The following is an 18,992-nucleotide window of genomic DNA, read 5'->3' on the forward strand; positions in this document are numbered from 1 at the left end:
CATACAAATTAAGAACTAAACAGAGGTTTACACTGACATCACCCATATGTACACCTAACCCGAGATCCTTGAACGCATGCATGATATGTTTTTATTTTGAAAGATTAAACTGTTTATCAACAAACTTATTTCTCCCAATCAGAATCCACCTTTTAAAAAAGCAAACCAATCAAAGAAAGGGCGATTTAGTGTTCGCAAGGGAAAAGCTAATGCGTTTTTATCCCCACCCGTAAGATCACAGAAGGCTGTCAATAGGTCTATAAAGCTAGTTCCGTAATGGGAAAGACCCCAAAAAAAAACAGAACTTTCACGACAAGAAGACGACTTTTTATACTACTAGAAAGTTTTATAGAAGTAGAAGACTTAGAAAAAAGAAATGAAACTTTTTACACGGCAAAGAATAAAAAATGGCAATAAAGACAATCTAGGTATAACGAAAAATAAAATAGAGCAGATAATATTTTAATAAAATGTAAGCATGTAAGTGCTATTTATTAAAAGATATCTTTCCTTCTTTTCCTATGGTGATTTTATCTTTATGATCTTTTTTCTTTACAAGGATAGTAAACTGACTCGGATGATTTCTTTATATTAATATAATGTCTATTATATATACATGCATTATATAAAATATAATACTAAAAACCGTGGATTTTTATCGATTATTTTAATCTCAAACTTTGAACTCGTTGAACACCTTAACATCCAATCAACAATCCTCATCAAGACCCAACCCCAGCAACTTCGGTGGCTTCGTCACATAAAACGGATGAGTCAGTTCCGTCTCCCAAAAATCATCATTGACGGCCAAATCACAGTTCTTGTCATCGTGGTCATGCCTCAGAGAGGTGGAAGGAAAACCTTGCGCCTCATCGCTTTTCTGACCTTCTTCGCCTAGCAGAAGACCGTGAGGCATACAGAAGGCATATCCACGCTATTACGAAGAAAAAGCCGAGACGACCTCCAAGGACGGACGGCACTTAAGTCAAGTCCACACTATGAACTATCTGATCCATGAAATCTCTTAAACGTGAGGGGGGGGGGATCTTTCTTCTGCTCTCGTTAATTTATCTTTATTTTATCTTTAAACGGATAGTAGATTGATTCAGACGATTTGTTTGCTTGGATATAGTAAAATATAAAAATACCACTTTGATTAAAATATAACAAAAAAAAAAAAAAAATCTATTTTTGAGTTTTGGTCTCTACTGGCAATACTCTTCAACTACAGTTTTTGACCTGTTTTATCCAAGAATATCTTAAACTTGAGAAGGAGGGGCTGCAAAATGTAAAGACGCTTCCAACCGATAGCTAATTAAAAAAAAAACTGCTATTACGATTACTGCTACTACAATTAATAGTACCACGAATACTACAACTACTAATGCTACTACCAGTACAGCTATTACGAATAGAACTACTAAGACGACTACTAATACTACGGTTACTACTATTATGACTCCTACTCATACGACTACTACTACCACGGCTACTACTAAAGCGATGACTACTACTACTGCTGCTGCTACAACTACTACGACTATACGACTACTACAACTACAACAACTACGACAACTACGATTACTACCATCCCCACAACTACTACTACAACCAATACTACGACTACTACTAACAATAAAAAAAAATAAATAAACAAAGCTGTCATTTAAAAACAAGTAGAAATTATTAAAAAAAAAACTCCCCCATAAGAACTTTTTCAAAGAAGATTAAAGGGCTACATGAAGCCTAAGACGATTACAAATAAAGTAAAAGAGTAATCAAGCGTAAAGCGAACCGAAATTACAATAAAAAATACGAGTCAAACTTAAAACGAACCGAAAATACTTCAAACAGGATCAGAACTAATCTTCTAAGGTTAGCTATGCCTTCTGGAGACCAGCCTGGAAATTTCCTTAAAGTATTAAAATTATTTATTATTTATAATTATATTTCATGTTATAAAAAGAACAAGGATAATATTGTTTTCGGCCATTTTTTATGGCTGTATGCAGAGCACAGGTTATATTTAAAACATGTACACAATTACACCTATTGTGTTAATTTGACCGCAGAAATTCTTTTATATTTTAATCATGTTCACGAAAAGCAAAAAAGGATATACAAGTAAATTTTTAACTTTTTTGAGTAGCGCTTTTTTCCTTAAAAAACAACTTCTGTTTCCTCTCTTATGAGTTCCCCACACTCTTGTTTTAACGAGTTTTTATTGATGATGTTGGTGATATACAGTTACAGTGTGATATATAGTTACTGTATAGCGACGTAGAGCTACAACATGTAGGGTAGATTATAACTAACTGACTTATAGGAGTTTATGAGACAATGAATACAAATTACACCATTTAGTTGAATAACATTCGTTCATATTGGAACGTATTACATGATTAGCCAAGAATGGCAATGATTAGCCAAGAAGGCTCTCCTTACACGGGGCTCCAAAAAACCTCCTGGAACCATTCCAGAGGAGCCAAAATAGAGCCACAAGGGGGAGCTATACCACTGATAACAATGGAACTTTCTAAGTGAGACGTTTAATGTGGCTTCAATTACTATTTTTATAGAGAAATCTACCCCCCTCCCTCGAACGAGCTATCTTGACTAATACCGCTGTTTGACAAGACACTAAGACAGCGACGCCAAAACTCCGTGGGAGGGTGTAAAGAGAGAGGCTTTGAATAGATGGGGATGGAGTAGAAGCGTACATAGCTGTATTGGTCTCAGGCGGCTTAGTGCTGCGGTGAGTTGTTAGTAGTAGTACTAGTAGTAAGTTTTCATTAGTAACGTGGTGATTTTGGCTTGGTAACGCAAGATGGCATTAACTGTTTATCTTCAAAAAGTAACTTCCTTTTCCTCTCTTATGAGCTTCCCACTCCTTAGCTTTGATGAGTTTTTATTAGTGATATCGGTAGTTAAAATATATTGGGTAGATTAGAACTAACCGACTCAATGGATTAAAATAAAGAAATATCAACTAAAGTAAACCATGTACACAAGTCACGGATTCAATTTGGCAAGTAGCAGATAATTTACTGAAAGTGAATACTCATTTTTACAGGAGCTTTTTAAAACCCGCTGGGACCACTCCAGAGGATTCAAAATTGAGCCTTAATGAGGAACTGTCACACCAATCTCAAGGGAAAGCTACAAGAAAATCTACCCCCCCCCCCCTTGATCGAGCTATCTTGATAAATACTGTTATTTTCCAAGACACTACGACAAACACGCGGAGACACGTGTTTGTCTTTCAAAAGTAGTCTATTATGTTAGATCCAATGCTAAGCAAAAGTAACGAAAAGAAATTAAAGATACACACATAATATTTTAATCAAGATTTTTATAAATAATTTTGTGATTTTGGTGGGTAGGGCAAGATTTTATTCACCGCTCTTCTTTTTTCTTTCCCCTCCTATGGGCTCCCCACACGCTTAAGTTTTGGCTAGTTTTAATTGCAATATTACTAGTTATATTATACAGGGCAGCTTATAAATATTTGACTCACCTTTCGTTTCTGTTTCTTTTCCTTCTTCCTCGACAAGAGTTTCGAATATACTTTCGGCAGCTACCATTGCACTTTTCATTGCATTGTGTGATCCTTTAATCTTCGGTACATTCATAAAACCAGGACTGCAACCGACAAGACAGCCACCAGGGAAAGCCAATTTCGGAATATTTTGATAACCCCCCTCGTTTAATGCTCTAGCACCATAAGAAATCCTGGAAAGGGAAAAATTAGTCCCCAAATACAATACAAAATACATAAACAACAATTTAACAAATCTTGGCTCATTGTGGTTCCATCCCCCTTTCTAGGGCTGTAATAAGAAAAAGCTTGAGATGGCTAGAACACTTTCTGCAGATGAAGGATTCTTTTTTCCTTTTTTTCCAAAAATTCCAAAAATTCTTTTTTTTTTGGAAACGGTTATCCTATTGTCTTTATTAACAATACAATTAGCCAAAGATTGGCAAGACACTCCCGTAAATTTAAGGGTCTTTTACAATGTGAAGTTCCCGTCAAGCCCTCAAATATAATTTACCTTCCATATATTCCAAAGGTCACTGCAAGTTTAAAAAAAGTTTGCACACAAAATAATTTTTATGTCGCATTTACAAATAATTTTAAAATCATGAATTTCTTAAATTCTGGTAAAGATATAACCCCAGCTACTCGCCAGAGAGGGGTTTATCAAATACCATGTGACTGTGGCCATTTTTATGTTGGTAGAACCCATCAAAATTTAGAAAAACACCAGCAACAACACAAAGATGACATAACTAAAGCTTTAAATTCTAATAGTACAAATATTACCTTTGATTCTGCTTTAAGCAGTCACAAATATGATAACCCTAGTCATAAAATGCTTTTTGAAGAAACTTGCCTTATTAGCAATGATTTAGGCATAAAACAGGTTGTTCGAGAGGCAATTGAAATTAAAATCAAAATAAATAGCAATATTTCTTTAAATAGAGATTTGGGGGAATATTCGCTTAATGCCCTATACACAAACTTAATTAAAAATGATTTAACTAATTATATAAAAAAAAACATTAAATAACTCAACTCAACCTATTACGAATAGACCTTCTGGGCTGGCTGCCAAGAAGGTAAGACTAGCTTTAAAAGCTTGTCTGTAAGTATTTTAATTCCATCTGAATGAATTGTTCTCTGTTCATTCGTTTGGAGTACCAGTCCTGGTTGAACTTCCTTGAAGTAATGATATTAGGGCTGTTTTAAAACATTTTTTTTAAACAGTTTTAATAATTGAATTTTAATGTAAGTTTCTTTTATAGTGTTTTTATTCTCGTCGTCTGTTTTGCTGAGGACGGCCCTTGGATATAGGGTCGAAATATTCATTTAAAGTTGCGTTCCACTGTCTTGTATAAAATTGCCCTGTTGTTCTACTTATTCGTTTATCGGAATAAGATACAATAAAATTGGGTGGATAGTGTTGAGAAGGATTCTGATACGTCAATAGTCATTAAAGGGATATATATAACAGAATAAAAATAGCCTAATTGGTCTTTCTAATAAGATGATTTTGTAGGTAAGTCCATCAACTAATAATATGATGTTTTTAATCTTGAATACTCTTAATGCAAAGTTTAAATTTATATTTATGTTTGTCTTTTGGTAGAGCATCAATGAAAGTTACAGTTGCTAGAGCGCCATGATGATATATTTTTTTGCTCACTTTCAGCTGACTTTTCACACGCTACTTATTTTCAAACTTGGTCATCTAATTTTAATATGGAGATCTTTTTTTTAAAATTAAAAATTGAGTTACTGGGTTTTTCTGTTTTTTTTTGTATGACGTATATGCAATGCCGTATTCAGGGGAGGGGTTAGGGGTCTGACCCCCCCCCCCCCGAAATGTTTTTCCGACTCGCAAGAACAAAACAAAAATGCAAAAAAATCGTGTCTATGAATAGTACCTCTTATCTCCTTAGAAGAAGCATTACGTTTTTTCTCAACGCCGAGACAATTGATTAATATGCCTTTTACACCTTTAAGAAGAAAGGAAGCAAACTATAATTTCAATGGTTTTTTAACTGATTTAGCGATTTCTTCTAAAGACGTTAGTAATTTAATTCTTGAACAGTTGGCAACTCTGGTAAGTACACTATATCGGTTTCAATTAGATATTGGAATCTGATACAATAAAATTGGGTGAATAGTGTTGAGAGGGATTTTTTCCCCCTTTTTAATAAAGATTATAAGCTAGAATGTGTATGGTAATTGATCTGATCTCCATTGAATGTTTTGAAAGTAAAAATATAATAGAAAGAATGGGCATCAGAGATGAACAAAAAAAACGCAATAAATTTGGAGGAGTTGCAGATTCATTTAAAGTTTTAAAAGCAGGATTAAAAGACTTCGATTTGACAAACTCGAGGAAAATTCAGATTTCTAGTAGAGTTTCTGCTTGTTTTCGAAATTATCATTTCCTTGATTCACCAAAAATAAACGAAGTAGATAGATAGATAGATAGATAGGTTTATTTTCCATATATCAGTAAAATAATTACATAACAATCTACAAATCCCCACAAAGGCTCCATGGCCTGTAGGAGGGGGATTATGAAAATATCAAATAAACATTAAACATTTAAACGCTTAAGATTTAAACAATATAGATATAACATTAATATTTAAACATATAAACATAAGCATTTGAACTTTTAACATGTGAAGCATTTGCTTCATAAAAAAAAAGGGACGGTTCACTAAATAAACTTTATCAAACTACGGTGAATCACAACATCTAAAAAAAAAAAAAAAAAACTATTGGCAGCAGGAAAAAGTAAAGAAAATTAATCACATGAAAACAAATATCTTTTTACTAGTCTTTTGAAGGTGCCAAACGAGTGGCGTTCTCGAGCCGAATCGGGATGGGTGTTCCATGTCAAATGATACGCAACAAGAGGATCAAAATCGGATCTTAGTGTTGGTGTATGGGGAATTTGGATATTTGGAGAACTACGGAGTTGATAATTTGACCGATCAGATACAAAAGAAGACGTAAACCTAAGGGACCTAGGAATATCACCATGGAGCTGAAGAAAAGCGAAAGACGCACAGGAAAAAATATGAAGTTTTTTAATATCAAGTAACGGTTTAGTTGCCGAACGATTTACATTCTGGATAAGATTTATAGCTTTATCATACTTATTCGAAAGCGGTTTGAGAAAAGAAGGGAAAGTAGACATCCATATGACTGAACAATAGGAAACATAAGAATGAATTAAGCTATGAAATAGGATTCTTAGAATTGGACCTGGAAAGATATGCTTTAGTCTTCTTAGAATACCGAGGTTTGTGCATACCTTCATTTTAATCAAATCAATATGGTGATAGAAAGTTGAATTTTCATCTAGGAGAATACCTAAGAAACGGACATGGCCATCCTTTGGTCTCATAAAGAAAGAAAAATGAGCAAAAATGGGGTTTTTATAGGCCAAATGAAAATACTGAAAAAACAGCGAATATTTCGAGAGGACAAACGCCTCTCTTCTTCAGCGCGAAACGAAACGATGTATCCAAGGAAAGTGCCGAAGAGAGAGAAAAAAAAAAAACAACAAAAAACAAACGCGGAAAGTCAATGTGAAAAGAACCAAAAAACCAAAAGAAAAAACCAAAAACTTAAAAGATGAATAAAATTCAATAAAAGCCAAAAATTAAAAGAATTAAAACCAAATACCTAACAACCATAAGAGCGAGTTATTCGCCAATATCCGCGATTTGCACAAAATCCAAAAAAATATGAACTGCCATCGACGGATACTAGCGAACAACTTTTGGTCTACTAATAAAGCCTTTGGATATATGAATTTCAGATAATTGAGGGCAAGCCTGGAATATACGAGAAAAAACTAAAAAACTAGTTTTAGAAACATATAAGGCAAGAAAGTTATCATCAAACCAAATTGAAACTTACTCAAATAGGTCAACTAGCTTTGTACGAACCTCATCCTCTGTTCTCCCAGAAGTAATAAGGGTGGTATCATCGGCAAAAGTAACAAGAGAATCCGAGGTATGCAAACTATAATTATGGGTAAGGGAGACTGTTGGATGACATAGACGACAACAATAAAGAGGATTTTTATATATAACTGCAAAATTTAGGTCATTTATATAAATTAAGAACAGTACTGACCCTTATATTGACCCTTTAGGGGCCCCCTGGTCAACACTGGATGATGCGACAGCGGATTAACAGAAATTATTTTACCTCACATGAAAGACTTGAACCAAAAAAACGCACTACCTCTTACGCCAAAATGAGAAAGTTTAAATAGAAGAACACTGTGGGTTAAAGAATCAAAGGCTTTACGAACATCCAGAAACAAAGCAACAGGAATCAAATGCGAGTCTATGGCAGAGTGAAGATAATTAAGTAAAACCGCACAAGCATGCTCAGTCGAATGATTTGCTCGAAAAACAAATTGAAAATCGTGAAAAAAATCTTTAGAAGTAAGAAAATGATTAAGACGAGAAAGCATCGCCTTCTCAAATACTTTTCTACGCACAGACAATAAAGACATTGGCCGATAGTTCGAAAGATCATTCCATGTCCCCCCCTTATATAAGATTATGCCTCGAGCACACTTGAGACTCCTCGTGAAAATAACATGCCGAAAGGAAAAGTTAATCAGTTTTATTAATGGATAAATAATGGAAGGAAGTATGAAGTTAATTACTTTAGTAGGAATATTATCAGGGCCAGACGACGAACAATTTTTCAATCCCATAACAATTTTAGCTATTTCTTTCTCCGTCGCTGGTTCCAAAAAAACATTGACTTCATACAAGGTGGCCCAAGATAAGACCTGAAGTTGAATCCTGAAGGAGAAGAACCAACAGCCGAAGCGGTCCTTTTACCAATATTCGCAAAATATGAAGTAAATGCATCTTGAACATTCAGTTCACCTTCGATGATTTTGCCATCAATATCCAAAAAAGAAGGAGCTGATGGAGAATGAAAAGAATGAAAAGAGGGCCTTAGCACAGAATTTATAACCTGCCATGTTTTTCTTATATCTTTACCACAATCTGAAAATAAATTAAAATAATCCTGGGACTTGGCCTTTCGACAAACAGAATTATGAATATTCCTATAAATTTTAAATCGCTGAAAGCATATAGCTTTCTTTGAAGGGCTAGCAGACTTAAAGGCCCTCCAGAGATTATTTTTTCTCCTACAACTCCTAAGGAGACCAGGGGTCATCCAAGGATTTAGAGGAAAAGTATTCTTAGACTTACGATTAGAAGATGAAACAGAACAAATATCAAGAACAGCATCTTTAATAGACTCATAAAAAGTATGAAATAAATTACAAAAGTCAGAATCACTCTCAAAACCCACCCAAGAAATTTCTGCCAATCTTGACCTAAGAAGCATCAATTCCGCTTCACCAAACCTAAAAGGCCTCTTACCAGATTCACAAGTTCTCTCAATGGTCAGTTTATCAAAACAGTATCTAGAGTCAACAGGGAAATGATCAGAAATGTCGCTCACTAAAACATAATTTTGGATCGAGGTAGCCGTACAGAAAATATTGTCTATCAGAGATGACATACTCTCTGTTATGCGAGATGGGATACATACAAAAGGTAAAGTACCTGCGGCAAGCATGGACGACAGAAAATCCAAATATACAGAAGACCTTATATCCATCAAGTTTATATTAAAATCTGCCATAATAATTAATTCAGTCGACTATTTTAGGATGGTATCCAGTAGATCATTAAGGGTGTGTAGAAACGGTGGAATAGAGCCGCTAGGAGATCGATAAATAATACCAACAATTAAGTCCTTACCTCTTCATTTAATATCTACGAAAAGTGACTCAAAGACACCTTCGATATTTCTGGATAAATCCACTCTAAGAGAATATGGGAGATTATTAGAAATATACAAAGCAAGACCACCCTTGGCCATCTTTTGTCGATTCAGTCGTTCCATTTTATAACCTTGCAAATCCAAAAACATATCATTTTTAGAATCTAAAAAAAGCCTCGCATAAACCAACAACGGCAGGTAGCTCATCAAAAACAATCTGTTTTAGTTGGTCTATTCAAGATCAAAGACCCTGAATATTCAACTGGAGCACTGAAAAATATCCATCCCGTTTGACAGCGTTCCTCCGACTAGAAACATATTTACTTATTACTGTATGGTTCACTGTGGTCAAATCTTCCTAAATTTCACACAATTAGAATTTTCGTACCGTATCGACGAATTTCGGCTCAATTCCCTAAAATATAGTTGGGCTCAGCCTCGTTTCTCATAGCTTCAGCTTCCTTAATCGTAACAAGATTCCAAACACGATACAATACCCTGGCCAAGAAAGGTGAATAGGCTAATGTGTAGGGGTAAGCGGGGTATAAAAACATGAGAAATAGATAAAGTCGAGAGAATTATTACACAATAAGCACTCTGCCACTCTATATCAGTGACTAGAACATTATAGAAAAAAATTGGGTACTTATGGGTTATACGGTAGCCACGAAAGAAGTCAATTTGGTTAATGCTAATGAATTAAAATAGGATGAATATATAATAGTTTAGATACACATTTGGGCCATATATTTGCTCATTAGGGGGTGGGTGGGAGGTAAAGCATAGCAAATATTAAATACGTAACGTAACCTAGGTACGTCCCCCCCCCCCTAAATCCCCGAAAACAATAGTTTAAATATTGTAAACTCAATGAGAAGCCCCGCTTTGCGATCCATTTGTCTATTGCAAATACCAGTTAGACTGATAGATAAGATAGATAAGATAAGATAAGTTTTATTCTTCATTAAATACACATATAATATTATATATTATTAATCCCTCAAAGGCTCATTGGCCTGTACAAAGAGGGAAGACATATGAATTACATACTCAGAGATAAAAAACAAAAGAAAATTTAAAATGATCACTTACTCACATATGAAGGAGAAGAAAAGAAAATATAGATAAAATAGCAACTATAGAAAAAATTAGAATAAATAAACTACAATTAATTAATTATATTAAATAGACTCAAAAAAAAAAAAATAATAAAAATAAAAAAAATAAAATAAAATATAATTACTATAAGCGAATTCCTATCGTCTAAACAGAATTATGTGTATTGTCAGGTAGAACCAACATAATAATAGCTGTTACGATATTATTCATAACTCTTATCCAAGATATTAAAATATCATAACTTAAGCCATGTACAGCCCTTTTAAGCTTATATTTAAAACTATATAAATCCCAGTTCAATCAGCTCTGCTTATTTCTGAGGCTAGGTAGCAAAATTAACGTTTATGGGTTATTTCAGTCATAAGGCTTATAATTATTGGACTGTAATAAAATGGTGCGAAAGCAATAAAATTTAACCCGTCTTCATGAATGCTACTCCTTAGTGAACTATACAAGTTTCAGCAATAAATATTGATAATCATACCTGAGGCCTGGGAGTCATAGCGCAGATAAGACCACCATAAAACACAACTAAAAATTCAGGGGACAAAAAAAAAAAAAAAAAAAAAAAAAATTAATTATTAATTTTTATTATTAAATAAATGGTCCTCAAGAAACCTCTTTATAGTGCCCATCGAGGGGCATTTCTGTACTGAAGAAGGCAAGGCGTTCCAAGCCTGATGAAAAGCGAGGAGGGGATTGAAATCTGACCGCAGAGTGGGAGTAGGGGGAATGCAGATATTATGTGACGAACGAAGGTTATATGGAGCTGAATCAGAAATAAACTGAGGAGTTTTTTGAAGAGATTTTGGAAGATTACCATGAATCTGATGAAAAACAAAAGAAGCACAAGAAAGAATGTAGATAGACTATAGATTTAGAAGTGGTCTTGGTGAAGAACGGTTGGTGTCCATAACCAGACGCCGTCTTTTATCATACATGACAGAAAGCGACCGCAGTGTAGAAGGAAAAGTAGACATCCATACTATGGGGCAATACGATACATATGACTGGACAAGGCAGAAACAAAGAAGCTTCAGAATAGATCCAGGAAAGGTGTGTTTGAGTTTTCGAATGACACCCAAACTCCGTGAGACCTTAACCCTAATCATGGCTATATGGTGTCTAAACGAAAGGTTCTCATTAAGCAGGATACCAAGAAACCGGACCAACCGATTCTTTGGTCTGCACAAGGAGCCTTGTGACACCTGGAGCTGTGTCAGTTGAGGGAAAGCTACACCAATTCGAGAAAAAATAGGAAAATGTGACTTGGTAACATTCAAGGCCAAGTAATTTGCCTCAAGCCGTGAAACTGCTTTCTCAAATATTGCCACCAGATTAGATCTGACATCTCATTCCATCCTCCCTAGAGTCCCAAAAGTGCTGTTGTCAGCAAAAACAACGAGGCAATCTTCATTAGAAGTAGCATTGGAACACGAAGGAACATCCGGATGACATAGATTGCAGCATACCAGAGGACTGGTGTTCTTGACTGCTGAAATCAGATCATTGACATAAATCATAAATAAAACGGGGCCAAGAACAGATCGCTGGGGGACACCATATTCTACTTCAGAAGGGCTCCGGAAAAGCGGATTAATTGAAATAAGTCTACCAGAAAGATATGATTCAAACCAAGAGAAAAAATTTGATCTTATACCAATCTGCAATAGTTTCCAAGGGAGGATCTGATGAGTCAAAGAATCAAAAACTTTCCGAATATCCCAAACCAAAGCTGCCGGGATAAGACCAAAATCTATTGCCGAATGAATGAAGTTCAAGAGAGATTCACAAGTATGCTCTGTAGAGTGATTCGCCCGGAATCCGAACTGAATCGCTCAAACTCGGAATCGCTCGGAATCTTATACAGTATATAGCGGTAGCGTTGAGTAGGCTATCGTATAATGCATAAGTACCAAAAATTGTATAGTAGAAATTTTCTATAATACTTGATTCTCACAGATGTTCAACACACATGAACAATATTTGCTTATTACGGCAAATCAATTAGTCGCGGATTTTGCCAATCTCAGGTGCTTTGTCAAGTAATTAATTGAGTTTAAAACAAATCCAACTTTAATTGCACAAATAAATAATTTTACATCGTCTTTTTTTACGCAACAGCAACAAATATGTGAACTGTTGTTCAGGTTATTTCCAAACCGCAGCAATAGTCACAAAAGAGAAAATTCTGTCAGAACATAACGGTAATCAAGTTCGCTCATTAATGCCGTTCACAAATCCCAGAAATGTTGTCCACACAGAGCAAGGCCGTATTCAGGGGAGGGGGAAAGCCGGGTTGAACCACCTCCCCCGTCCCCTGTGAATTTTGTCCGACTCGTAAAAACTGAACAAAGGAACATATAAAAAATTGATAATTTTTTTAAAGTTTTTGTAGCCCTCTCAAAATCAAAAATGCTGGATACACCCTTGACACAAAGTAAGACTCAAATATAAAGATATATAAGATTGACTTGACTATTCTGTGAATCCGCTACTAAAAAAAATCGAAATAATTTATTTCAACAGTATAAATGAAGAAAAATACCCCTTAACTAACAAACAAGTATGTGTCCAATAAGAGACTCATGCATACTCCCGCCATTTACCCGTGCCCCAGCCATTTAAACATTTACCTCTCAATTACTTGGACTATCTGTCTTGGCTTTTCTCTCTCTACAATTAGCCATGTCTTGATGCAACCTATGCAACCTACTGCAAAATACTTGATAACTTCAATTCAAAATCAAAATGAAAATTTAATGTCAATTCTAAAATGACAATTTTGAAAGAACTATGAACTTTAGAAAGAAAATTAACGTTTAAACAATTCATGGTCTAGTCTATTCATTGCAATTAAACAACTTTTAATGACAGCTTGGCTTTGACATAAGTTTGACTCCATGTTAATTCAACTAAATTAGAAAAAAAAACATGCCCCTTAAAGGTACTTCAGACAAGAAAACTTTCTAATGTATTTTTTTCTGATACATTTTCCTTCTTTATAATTCCTTCTTTTCTTCATTATTTGTATTCGTCATAGTTTCTCTTTGGCGACTCAATTTGGCATATGGGGGAGGAGGGAATTTTAACGGTGGGTAATTTTTCAGGGAGGAAGAATTTCACACGGGATGAAATTTTCCAGGGAGTAATTTTCTGCGGGGGTAATTTTCTGCGGGGAGAATTTCCTGTGGCCGGAAAATTCCTCTCCGTCAAAATTCTGGGAGGGGGGAGGCAAAGCTGGAGCAAGTTTTCCCAAATCAAGTGAAAATGACAGTGAAAACTGAAAAAAAAAATCCATACATTACCATAAAGGCAAAGATATACTAAAGAAAACTGACCTATTTCTCTGGATACTGGAATTATGCAGGCTTATCTTATTTTTGACAAGTTTTTTACAGAAACTAAATTTCCACTGGGGGGGGGGGCAAACTGACCTGTCGGGGGGGGGGGCAAACTTGGGTCTGGAGGGGGCAGTTGCCCCTCCCCCGTCCCATAGAAAACTACGCCCCTGCAGGATAAGAGACAGCACGACAGCGTTGTAAAGACCATAGATGTGGACATGGTTGACACCATATTACTCGTCAACAATTGAAGAATTAGAAGCAGATATTTGGCAAGAAATGTGAGCAATCACAAGACTGCGAGTCTGGTAGAATGAGGTATCGTAGCCGACAGGGAGGCCTAGGTACAAGATACAGTCGTAACAATGGAGGTACCAAGGGCCATAGTATGTGATGAATAATTATCGTGGCCATTAAAAAGAAAACTTTAGATTTTTCTTAATTGAATTTTAGACGGAAGACTATGGAATTAAAAGAAATTTAGGAAGATGGAAGAAGACTTTTATGCAACATTGTTAACATGTATATTGCCCTGTAAGGCGTGGCATGCGGTCAAGTTTTTCCATGGGTTAGAGAGGAGAGGTCTGAGATTTCAAGGTTCTATTTTAAGCTCGGATTTACCAAACAATTGGTATTATTTTGGTAAACCCGCATTGACAGTGCACTATAAATGTGAAACTTAAAGAAAGCACATTGAACTGAACTGAATTCTGGGCCGAGGAGCGGCTAGTCTAGCCTCAAACCAAGGCCGTAGCCAGGGGGGGGGGGTACCCGGTTTGAACCCCCCCCCCCCCGAAATTTTTGACCGAGTCGAAAATAAGTTGAAAATTAGTAAAACCTAAGTAAAAATTAGTATAATTAGTCGAAAACTGAGTCAAAAATTAGTAACCCCCCCCCCCGATCCTGGATCCGCCCTTGCCTCAAATGTTCAGTTTTGTCCGGGCAGGCTAATCCTGGCAATGTGATTTTGAGCTAGGTTAGACTACCGTTTAGGAATTGCTACTTCTATCCTTACCCGACTTCAAAGGCTCTAGAATTATTATTTTTTTTATTTTTTTTTTAATCTCTCGCCACTTAGAAACAGGGAGGATAGTAGTCGAGCAGGATTCTCTATGCTATGCAGGGTTGCCACCCTGGCCTGGAAGAATTTACTAAATCTGAGAAGAAAAATTTACTAAATCGCATCTGTTTTTACTAAATGCTCAAAAAAAAATTTTACTATAGGAGGATAATCAATAGGATTTACAAAATCTTTTTCCCTTTTTTCTTGTTTTTTTTTTCTCTTTTCCTCTTTTCTTTCGTTTTCATAGTATGATTGAAAATTCCGGAAACCTTTATGTTCAAAAGCCCTTTTTTTATCATTTGGATGTATTACAGATGCGGTGTATCCAAGACGTCAAACAATAGTCTGGAATCTTCAATTCTGAAAATCCTGCTGGTGAAGCCCGGTTTTAGATTTATCAATGGTCTTCAGGTCACAAAATTCAGATATATTGAAAAATTAAAAAACAAGCAACGAAGAAAAACAGCTGCAAATTATATTCACTAAGCAATTCAGGCGATGGAGTGTTTAGAATCTGAGGTGTGTTTGAAAGTGACGGCTTTTGAAATTTGTCCCCCAGTTTCCTTTTTTAGGTTTGAAATCTAAACCCTTCAATTTTGCATTTTTAGAGGAAATTTGCCACTTTTAAAACACTAATTGGGCTGGTCTTTAAATAAGGGATAAGCTGCTTATAAAGATTTCTGGCAAATTTTAAAGCAATTAATTTAGGATTTTTTTGAACTGATTTTTTATGGATTCTCTCTCGTTCGTATTCAAGGGAATCAAAAACTAATGCAATCTATGTCCCTTCAAAACGGAAATGACGTAATCGGCTACCGGTTTAGTTGTAAAAATATGTAAATTAAAAAGTGCACCTCAAATTGGACTAGGACTGCCAAGAAAAATAAAACTTAATAACATACAATAATTAGTTTAAAAAAAACACCATTGTGTTGATAGTCTTCAGGTCAGGCAACTCATACAAATCGAAAAGTAAGAAGAAAAAATGTAGTCACAATTAAAAAAAAGTCACACTGAAAGATTTTAATCGTGCTTAGCCCCGTTTAAGTTTAAAGTATCCACTGATGTCGAATTCTGACTTAGGGGACCATCTTATTGTCGTTTCTAAATAACCTGGGTACAATCGCGGGGGTTTGCCCAGTCACGCACTCCACTTGACGACCTAAGAACAAGTTGCTTCGTTTTCATCAGGGACGAAGCACTCGAGACACTTAGCCTATTCCGGTTTTTAGTTTTGATGACCAACTAAATCAAGAACTGTCTCTCTGCTCCGGCACTTGAATGGGGCAAGCTGCAGAGTCAGAAAAAACTTGGGCAAGTATGGAAAAAGTTCGTTTCCAGCAGCGTCTTTAAAAAGGGACAAGGCTAACTAACAAACGTAGCAGCCGTTATGAGAGTCTGGGAAATTTTTCTGAAAACAAATTAAGCCGTCATACCACTCCTGACTTTAAATAGTTTGCCTTTCAAGGCGAGTATCAAGAAGAAGCCAAGAGAAAAGTATAGATTTTTAAGTGCTAGGGTTGACGCGAAATCGCAAAAATGAGATCAATAGTAGCCATAATATCTAACGTAATCGAAATCAGATTTTATAATAAATGGACCCCAATTTTTTTCCCCCTGGATTCATGTAAAATAAAAAAATTTTTGTTTACTATAAATCATGACTTTTTACTTTATTTCGGGAAATTTACTAAATCCTCTACATTTACTAGATTTTTTTTAATAGGTCTAGGTAAATCCAAATAACGGCGGCAGCCCTGATACTAGGTATCACATTAACCAGCAATTTTTTAGCACGACATGTCACACCCAAAGTTTACAAGAAACCTCATATATCTGAACCCAGGGTATATATACATAAAGATAAAAATATAGATTTTGCAACACAAGTTGTTCATTTTTGAAAAAAAAACTTCTGCACTAAACCTACCTACATTCCGACCAAGGTAACCGGATTCAATTTAAATTTTGTAGATCAAAGGAGAGCTTAAATCAACAAATCTTAGGCCGTTGACCCGTTCGACCCAGGGTTCAAATTTGTATTATTCAGATATCCCTCTTCTATTACAGACAGGGACTTAGAAACAAGAATCGTGCAGCATGTCCTTTTTTAGAAGCACCTAATTAGCACCTACTTGTGCTAATTGCTAATTGGTTTCCCATACTTTTTAACAGTTCAAGCAGTTCAGCTCACCTAAATGCAGAGCGCCATTCAGAAGCTAGCAATGATACCCTTGCTCATGGAAGGAAAAGAAACTGAAATACAAGAAAGGAAGAAAAACAGAGGGAAAGGAAGAAAAACAGCATATACATATGCTGTTTATTTCAGTAGTTATAAAATTATAGGCAGCGCGATTGCGCTGCCTATGAAAGGCTATCTCAACTTTATAAGCTCTGCTATTATACTATAAGCGAGTGGGTTGATAGTGGTTTATTAATTTTATATTTCTAAAAAGCCTCTTTCCTACTTTATGAAAAGAAAGAAGATGAAAAAGGGAGTCTGGATCTGACGGTGACTCCGTTGAGAGTTTATTCTGCCTTATTGGTTTCTATCCCGAGGCTTAGTTTTAATGAGGATGCCTTTTCTTTGAGTCTTTGTTCATCTTCAAAAGACGCTTCATCCAAGGTTAAGTATGTTCCTGATGGGAAGAGAAATCCTGCCTCTTAGAATCATTTGCTCCCAGGTTATAGATTTTCAGAGGATGCTATTGCAATCTTCAAATGTAATTTTAATGCATAAATGTGGTATTTTTTTAAAGATGTTCCTGTGGTGCTTTTCTCTTTTCTTGTGGTACCAATTAGGCCTTTTAAGTACCAAGGACATCCAAACGAAACAATTTTTGCCCCTTGGGCCCGTCCTAGGTCTACTCAAACCTGAAAAATCGCGATTTTCAAGATTTTCCCTTTGGTTGCTTCACAGTGTAGAGTTTTTTAGGAGAGTATCACGTGTTCTTGGTATTACCACGCCTGAACCCTGAAAATAGATACGCAAAACTACTTAAATCTGATAACGCTTTTTGTCTGTAATACAGAAATACTGACAATCAGTTTATTCCCAAAGACAACTACATCTTCAAAGCAGGGGCGTAATTTGCTATGGGGCAGGGGAGTAACTAGTCCTCCCAGACCTCGGTTTGCCCCCCCCCCCTCCCTCACCCCAGTTTGCCCCCCTCCCCAGCTGAAATTTAGTTCCTTTCAAAATCTTGTCAAAACCAAGATAAACCTGTATAATTCAAGCATCAACAGAAACAGGTCAGTTTTTTAGTATAAATTTGCCTTTATAGTACTATAAAGTACCTTAATACTACTTTTAAAGTACCTTTAAGGTACCAAATGGCTAATTTTTTTAGTTTTTACTGTGGTTTTCAAATGAATGAAAAAAAAAGAAATTTCAAATGATTTTCAAATGAAATGAAAAAAAATACAAATGAATGTACATTGTCAGTTTAATATACATATATTGATATTTAGTAATCAAAATGTTAATATTGTTTGATATATTAAAGTTATAAAAGTAAAAATATTTATATTTTTTCAGTAAAGAGCAAATTATGTTCTGGCCTTGGTAAGGCATGGGGTTTTGAGCCCAACTTATGTTAATTTATGTTCGTCTTGAGTTTGACTCGGTTAATTATTGTAATTTCTGTTGGTTTTGCATTTCATTTACATATCGATGCTGATTTGTGGTAGTTTCACGCTTGGTAGATTATTTGATTTGATTTTTGCTCATTTTTTGTTTAATGGAGTTCTTTACTTTTCTTTGAAAAACTTATTTTGTAGAAAAAGTTTTTTAAATTAATTTCAGTTCCTTTTATATTGACATTTCAAGGAGTTTGTTGAAAGTGGTGTTGGTGAAATTAGGATTGCTAATTAGGTTAGTAGAAGTTATAATGAAAATGTATGAGGTGGTTAAAGTAGTAGTGAAGGTAGGCATTTCTTATTCTAGGCCAGTTTTAAGTAATGTAGGCCTCAAACAGGGATGCACTCTATCACCGAGTTTGTTTTCTCTTTTTATTAATGATATTGAGCAGTATTTTCGAAATAGAAATGTCCCTTTGTTAATCTTAATGTCGCTGGAGCTGTTTTGTTTATTCTTTGCAGATGACATAGT

At 35.4% G+C, this 18,992-nt stretch overlaps 1 protein-coding gene across 1 annotated transcript in view; it reads right to left on the reverse strand.

Moving 5' to 3' along the window:
• Positions 1-18,992, reverse strand: part of Etf-QO (electron transfer flavoprotein-ubiquinone oxidoreductase) — a 251,665-nt gene that overhangs the window by 179,798 nt on the left and 52,875 nt on the right. Inside the window, exon 7 of the mRNA XM_089105375.1 lies at positions 3,518-3,732. Within this exon, the coding sequence (XP_088961501.1) occupies positions 3,518-3,732 (215 nt within the window). The remainder of the gene's footprint in view (positions 1-3,517; positions 3,733-18,992) is intronic.

This window comes from Artemia sp. Qi Xiang Cuo, chromosome 19 (assembly GCF_049724085.1).
Source record: "Artemia sp. Qi Xiang Cuo chromosome 19, ASM4972408v1, whole genome shotgun sequence".
Taxonomy (NCBI): domain Eukaryota; kingdom Metazoa; phylum Arthropoda; class Branchiopoda; order Anostraca; family Artemiidae; genus Artemia; species Artemia sp. Qi Xiang Cuo.